This window comes from Engystomops pustulosus, chromosome 2 (genome assembly GCF_040894005.1).
Source record: "Engystomops pustulosus chromosome 2, aEngPut4.maternal, whole genome shotgun sequence".
NCBI lineage: Eukaryota > Metazoa > Chordata > Amphibia > Anura > Leptodactylidae > Engystomops > Engystomops pustulosus.
The window spans coordinates 10,530,577-10,538,279 of record NC_092412.1 but is presented as its reverse complement, the minus strand read 5'-3'; the positions used below and the strand labels follow the sequence as shown (position 1 = coordinate 10,538,279).

Genomic DNA, 7,703 nt, shown 5'->3' with positions numbered 1-7,703 from the left:
GTCCCAGTCCTGGAGATTCCCGAGATATTACACAGGAACCAGAGAGATGTCCCAGTCCTGGAGATTCCCGAGATATTACACAGGATCCAGAGAGATGTCCCAGTCCTGGAGATTCCCGAGATATTAAAGAGGAGCCAGAGAGATGTCCCAGTCCATATTTTCATATTGTTAAAATGGAGCCACAGGAGAACGTCCCACTGGATCATCAGGTAGATGGAGCTTAGATTTCTGTAAATCTTCTATCGATGGATCTAATGAAACTTCTACTAACCTTCTCCAGCAGCAGTGGGTGGAGGGTCTATAAGATGTTGCTGGTCGTTGTGGTCAGTCATAATTACAAATACTTACAAATTTCATTAAAGATTGTAGTAAAAATACCTATTACACTAAACTTACAGTTAATAGCAGGAGAAGTGATTAATCTTGTCCCTGGTGTCCATGAGTCTCCACCTCAGGATCGGGTCACATCGGGTTATGCAGTAATATAACCGTAACTATGATGTTGATGTGTAAAATATTTCGATGAATATTGATCCTGTCTCCTCCTGCAAGAGATTATTTTCATGCCTACTAGAGGTTTTCTCATGTCCTTCATGTTGGATCTTTCCAGGAAAGTTGTGGTGGAAGGAGGAGCGGAGAGGAAATCCCCTCATCAGTGACAGAGGAGGGTAAGAGCCTTTCATGTATCTTGTGGGTTATTCTTCCCTTATACATTGCAGGGAGAGGTCACATCCAGGGGAGGAGATGGAGATGACATAGACACCGGCTCATCTGTCTCTGGTTTCCTCCTCCTGTCAGTGGGATCTGTCGATATTCACAGGTTGTTTTATTACGTGTGGAAGGAATATTTTCTCTCCTTTAAACATTTCAGGCTGCCTATCTAGGGATGGGCTTCTGGGTGCTTACGATACCCAGTGTTTACTTGCTCTGCAATGTCTCAACAAACCCTTACTCCATACTTGCATACATTCTGAATCAGACATTCAGGCTTCTCCTCCAGCATACCTCCAGGACCACCACAAATCGAAGCGGCCTATGCACAGCTAAGACCAGATCCCTCTGGACTAGGGCTAGTGGTGAAAAAGTGAAAACTGTAGTGTTCCAGAGATAATCCTCTTAGTGGTGACCCAAAGTCAGACCGTTAGGATAGCACAGTGGGTGCTCAACCAACTGCGGTTTTCCCGAAGAGACCTTTATTTGTTTTAAAACCAGCTCATTCAGGCCTTCAAAACTATTGTCAATCACTCGAACTCACTATCTAGTGCAGTGGTAGCACAGGTCCCAGCCACACCAGCTTCTCAGCTTCTCTCCTGCCATAGCTTCTGTCAGTCCTGGAGTTCAACTACCATTTTGCCTCATGGTCCCGGTAACTCCAAAGCCTCCTGTGGACTCCTGAACCAGTGTCAAATCAATGCTGCATTGCATATTCATTGATTCCCTACTGAATGCTCCAAGTTTCTTTGATTGTTTTATTACTCTCTAGTAAGGTCTTATATTGGGCAAATCATCTCTGGGAGCATGGCAGCACTGAAACCACAAACTTGGCAACATTTCTGGAATGACTCAGAACTGTATTTGTGGAAATGTGTTGGACAGTAGACCATTCAGTTCCATACTCTTGCTAAATTTTTCTTGGAATAGTGATGCCTTCGTCGCCCCTTTCGGGAACTTTCTGGAAGGGATTTGCCAGCTAAGACAAACTCATTCCCCGGCCATGTGCTGTGGTCATGTGGAAAGAGGATTCCAATATTGGCACTAAAATTTAATTTGCCCCGTCTTAACGCTTCCATTCCTTTCCAAGAGCTGTAATCGATAGTTAATAAAGAGGAAGTCAACTACTAGATTTTCTATGTAGACATTTCTCCTGGAAAAACTTACTCAGAAAAAAAAAATCTTAAATGGCTGGTCATTCAAGGACTTGTAAGACTCGTAACTTCATTTCAAGCCAATTCCGGTAGCCTGCACTCTCCAAGGATATATGAGAATATGTCTCTGTATGCTCTAAGTGTGCCCAGTAGAAGAGTCTCCATTATAGACCTACAGGCTAACAAGAAGAGAAGATTACCTCAGATCTACCGGCACATGGCTTTGGCTTGAGGTTCTACAAGTTTGCTCCTAAATTCCTTCGCCAATTTGAAGTTTTTTTAACAAATTGGCTTACAAGCTTCAACTTCCTCTGACCATAAGGATCCCTTACTTTTCCATTTGTCTCTTTTCAAACCAGTGGTTCTTAAATTTAAACTTCTTCTGGTGGCTCCACTGATGTTTTCGAGGTCATAGAAGAGCCCCAACAGTAGCTGGGAAAACCTTTTGCTTTTTAGACTGAAAGGCCTTTGGTTACAGAAGGGAGAGATGGAACCTGAAGAATATAGAACCAGATCCTCAAAAGATTTATTTCGTTTTGGTTCCAAGAAGTGGGGCATAATGGAAGTTGGGTGCTTCAACTGATAACTGGCAACCGGTTCTGTTTCCTCCTGCCCATTGAGAAAATTAAATATCCACTCCATCCATATCCATCCTCCAAGTTTTAAAGTCCCTTTTAGTTTAAGCGCTCTTCATATATTCGGTCTCAATGCGTTCAAGGTTCAAGAGGTGTTTAATTTGCTCAGCAATATATTGTAGTGTGTGTACCTCCTGCAGCCAGAAACAAAAAAAAGCTTTGTGTTGTCACCAAGCTAATTACATGTAACAATTCTCGTAACTAAATAGGGAGGCGGGAGAGACCTTCCTCTTTGAGGAAGTGAAAGTATGAAGGTGTCGGGGTTCACCGGATTTCTCAGTCCCACAAACAATAATACACACCTCACACCATGCCCCAAAGGATCTGCACGTGTGGACATAGCAAAAGACCATGGAAAAGATTCATACCCTTCTCCTTATATTTAGAGCAACTGGTTTTGCGAGGGAGGCAGAATAAATCCAAATATGTCTTTATGCAGTATACAAAATTTATAATCTGTCCAAATTCTGTTGAGAATTTTTTGAATAGAGGCCTATCTTCTGAAATCTGAACCTTGATGTCATTGGGAGAAACTGGATCGGAATCCTTTTAGGTGTTTATTATCTGGAGTGTAGCGCCACGGAGGGTTATCCTCTGTTTAGTAATGCACAGACACTCTTCCAGTGCTAAAAAATAACGCTTTTAATGCACAATTTGTGACAAATAAATTAATATAGATGACTTTGCTTTATTTTTGCTTGTAAAAAAGTTTAATTTCTTTTTTACTTTTTTACTTTGCTTTTACTTGTAATTTCTTTTTTAATTCTTTCTATATTTTTTTAGGAGACAAAAGTACAAGAGGTCGCCATGGACAGTTTTCACCTCCTGAAAGTGAGATGAGTTTAACTCAAAAATCACATCTTGTTATCCCTCAGACAATTCACACAGGAGAGAAGCCGTTTTCATGTAGTGAATGCGGACAATGTTTTATGCATAAATCACAATTTGTTAGACACCAGAGAAGCCACACAGGGGAGAAGCCATTTACATGTCCTGAATGTGGGAAATGTTTTGCTTATAAGTCAAGTCTTGTTCACCATCAAGGAACTCACACAGGAGAGAAGCCATTTCCATGTCCTGAATGTGGCAAATGTTTTGGGAACAAAATCTATCTGAATAGACACAAAATAATCCACACAGGAGAGAAACCATTTTCATGTAGTGAATGTGGGAATTGTTTTAACAAGAAATCATTCCTTATGCAACACAAGAAAACTCACACAGGGGAGAAGCCATTTTCATGTACCATTTGTGGGAAATGTTTTAGTGTGAAAGCAGGTCTTCTGGAACATCAGAGAATTCACACAGGAGAGAAGCCATTTTCATGTACTGAATGTGGGAAAAGTTTTAGATGTAGGGCAAGTTATTTGAAGCATGAGAAAACCCACACAGGGGAGAAACCATTTGTGTGTCTTGAATGTGGCAAATGTTTCATTCAAAAAAAACATCTCTATACACATCAAAGAATTCACACAGGGGAGAAACCATTTTTATGTACCGAATGTGGGAAATGTTTCAAGGATAAGTCAGTCCTTCTTGTACACAAAAAAACTCACACAGGAGAGAAGCCATTCTCCTGTACTGAATGTGGAAGATGTTTTACGGTGAAATCAGTCCTTATTGCACACGAGAGAACTCACACAGGGGAGAAGCCATTTCCATGTACTGAATGTGGGAAATGTTTTACCCAGAAATCCCTTCTTGTTAGACACCAGAGAACTCACACAGGGGAGAGGCCATTTGCATGTCCTGAATGTGGAAAATGTTTTAATTGTAAATCGGATCTTGGTAAACATCAGAGAATTCACACAGGAGAGAAGCCCTTTTCATGTCCTGAATGTGGGAAATGTTTTGCTGAAAAATCAAGTCTTGATCAACATAGGACAGCCCACACAGGGGAGAAGCCATTTTCATGTAGTGAATGTGGTAAATGTTTTAGCAGGAAATCAAGTCTTGTTCACCATCAAGGAACTCACACAGGAGAGAAGCCATTTTCGTGTCCTGAATGTGGCAAATGTTTTGGAAACAAAATCTATCTGAATAGACACAAAAGAACTCACACAGGAGAGAAACCATATTCATGTAATGAATGTGGGAATTGTTTTAGCAAGAAATCATTCCTTCTTAAACACAAGAGAACTCACACAGGGGAGAAGCCATTTTCATGTACCGAATGCGGGAAATGTTTTAGTGCAAAATCAGGTCTTGTTGAACATCAGAGAATTCACACAGGCGAGAAGCCATTTTCATGTACTGATTGTGGGAAATGTTTTAGATCTAGGTCAAGTTATTTGAAGCATGAGAAAACCCACACAGGGGAGAAGCCATTTATGTGTCTTGAATGTGGGAAATGTTTCATTCAAAAAAAACATCTTTATACACATCAAAGAATTCACACAGGGGAGAAACCATTTTCATGTTCCGAATGTGGGAAATGTTTTAATGATAAATCAGTCCTTCTGGCACACAAGAAAACTCACACAGGAGAGAAGCCATTCTCCTGTAATGAATGTGGAAAATGCTTTACGGGGAAATCAGCCCTTATTGCACATGAGAGAACTCACACAGGGGAGAAGCCATTTTCCTGTTCTGAATGTGGGAAATGTTTTACCCAGAAATCTGTTCTTGTTCACCATCAGAGAATTCACACAGGGGAGAAGCCATTTTCATGCACTGAATGTGGGAAATGTTTTAGATATAATTCAAGTTATTTGAATCATCAGAAAACTCACACAGAAGAGAAACCGTTTTTATGCCTCGAATGTGGAAAATGTTTTACTCAGAACTCAGATTTTGTGAACCACCAAGGATTTCACACAGGGGAGAGGCCATTTTCATGCACTGAATGTGGGAGATGTTTTAGCGAGAAATCAATCCTTCTTAAACACGAGAGAACTCACACAGGAGAGAAGCCATTTTCATGTAATGAATGTGGAAGATGTTTTAACCGTGCATCAAATCTGGTCAGACATAAGAGAACTCACACAGGGGAGAAGCCATGTTCATAATGCAAGAAAGGTCATCAGTTTGGGGATCTATTGTTGGATTTTCTCCTTTAGTGATGGCTTTTGTATAATATATGTTATCTAAAATTAACATGGGAAGTCCAATGGGCCAATCATCATGAAAAAATTTATACAGAGACCTGTTCCTGATAATTGGCCAATGTAAATGAACATCTCTCTGTATTTAGGGGAGAGAGAAGCCTCAGTGATATCTAACAATAAATCCATTGATAATTTCTCCCAATAAAGTTTAAAAGCTTCATCCAAATCATTATGTTCTCTGCTAGATGAAGGCTTGTCCTCCCTTTTAAAGGGGTTGTGTCACCATTGCACATTGCTGTAATTGGGTCCAATGCATTGTTAAAAGTACTTTCACCATTTACACTTATTACAAAATCTGCAGGCTTACTGAGATAACTCCTTTTGTTCTGGTTGCTGGCGCCCCCCGGTGGTAGCTGTGTCCCGTCCTGAGCAACAGCTGATCTGGCCGAGTCTGCGCACAGGGAGTCAGTCAGCTGTTCTCCACTACAGATCACTCCACACTGAGAGATCACCTGACACACTGCAGCCAATAGGAGGTGAGAGAGGAGGAGGGGCAGAGATTGTGCTGTGATGGCCACTGCTCACCAGCTACACAGGAGCCTACAGCAGCAGATACAAGGTAACTGCAGCCAGACTTGGGAGTCCTCCCCTAACATGGATCATAGCAATGTAGCAGCCCTTTCCTCCCTCCACCATTAGTCAGATCACACAGGTGCCTACAGCAGCAGATACAAGGTAACTGCAGCCAGACATGTCTGCTCAGAGGAGTCCTCTCCCAACATGGATCATAGCAATGTATCAGCCCTTTCCTCCCTCCACCATTAGTCAGATCACACAGGTGCCTACAGCAGCAGATACAAGGTAACTGCAGCCAGACATGTCTGCTCAGAGGAGTCCTCTCCCAACATGGATCATAGCAATGTATCAGCCCTTTCCTCCCTCCACCATTAGTCAGATCACACAGGTGCCTACAGCAGCAGATACAAGGTAACTGCAGCCAGACATGTCTGCTCAGAGGAGTCCTCTCCCAACATGGATCATAGCAATGTATCAGCCCTTTCCTCCCTCCACCATTAGTCAGATCACACAGGTGCCTACAGCAGCAGATACAAGGTAACTGCAGCCAGACATGTCTGCTCAGAGGAGTCCTCCCCTAACATGGATCATAGCAATGTATCAGCCCTCTCCTCCCTCCACCATTAGTCAGGTCACACAGGAGGCTGCAGAGATAAGACAAGTAACAGGCTGAGATCTGACCTCTCTTGATGCATCCTCCTCCTGTACTCTCCACCATGCACTGTCCCTCCATGTTACCCTGCTCTCCTGCAGTCCTCCTCCTGTACTCTCCTCCATGCACTGTCCCTCCATGTTACCCTGCTCTCCTGCAGTCCTCCTCCTGTACTCTCCTCCATGCACTGTCCCTCCATGTTACACTGCTGTCCTGCAAAGGGGTCCCTGTGCCTGACTAGCAGGGAAGTAGCTAAAGATCAGCAACATGTGAGAAGCTGTCATCTATCTATCTATCTCTCTATATATCTATCTATCTCCTATCTATCTATCTCCTATCTATCTATCACATATCACTCTATCTATCTCCTATCTATCTATCTCATATCTATCTATCTCATATCTATCTATCTCATATCTATCGATGTCATATCTATCGATCTCATATCTATCTATCTCCTATCTATCTATCTATCACATATCTATCTATCACATATCTATCTATCTATCTATCGATGTCATATCTATCTATCTCATATCTATCGATGTCATATCTATCGATCTCATATCTATCTATCTCCTATCTATCTATCTATCACATATCTATCTATCTATCTCATATCTATCTATCTAGTGATTTGGTTGCAATTCCTTACAAAATACACAGAAAGAGATTCAATCAACATGCAAAAATACAAAAGTTTATTAGTAAAAGTTATAAAAACAACTATTGCACCTAATTTTGTACAATCAATGCATACAAGAAGAGCAAAACAATGTATTCTCACAGCATCATGGTCGGTCAGGCGGACAGCAAAGTGTAAATATGTCGGAGGTCTAGAAAAATGCAGGGACAGCAAACTCCATGCGTATCCTCACTTCAGAGTGACTTCCTCAGGGGTAAGTGGCACTTTGGAGTGACGATACAC

General features: G+C 41.7%; 1 protein-coding gene across 1 annotated transcript in view; it reads left to right on the top strand.

Annotated features, from left to right (window-relative positions):
• Positions 1-594: 594 nt before the first annotated feature.
• The window catches only part of LOC140116886 (uncharacterized), a 49,148-nt gene continuing 42,039 nt past the window's right edge, over positions 595-7,703 (top strand). Inside the window, 2 exon segments of the mRNA XM_072133320.1 lie at positions 595-668; positions 3,284-5,451. Coding sequence (XP_071989421.1) covers positions 3,337-5,451 — 2,115 coding nt within the window. The 5' untranslated portion in view covers positions 595-668; positions 3,284-3,336.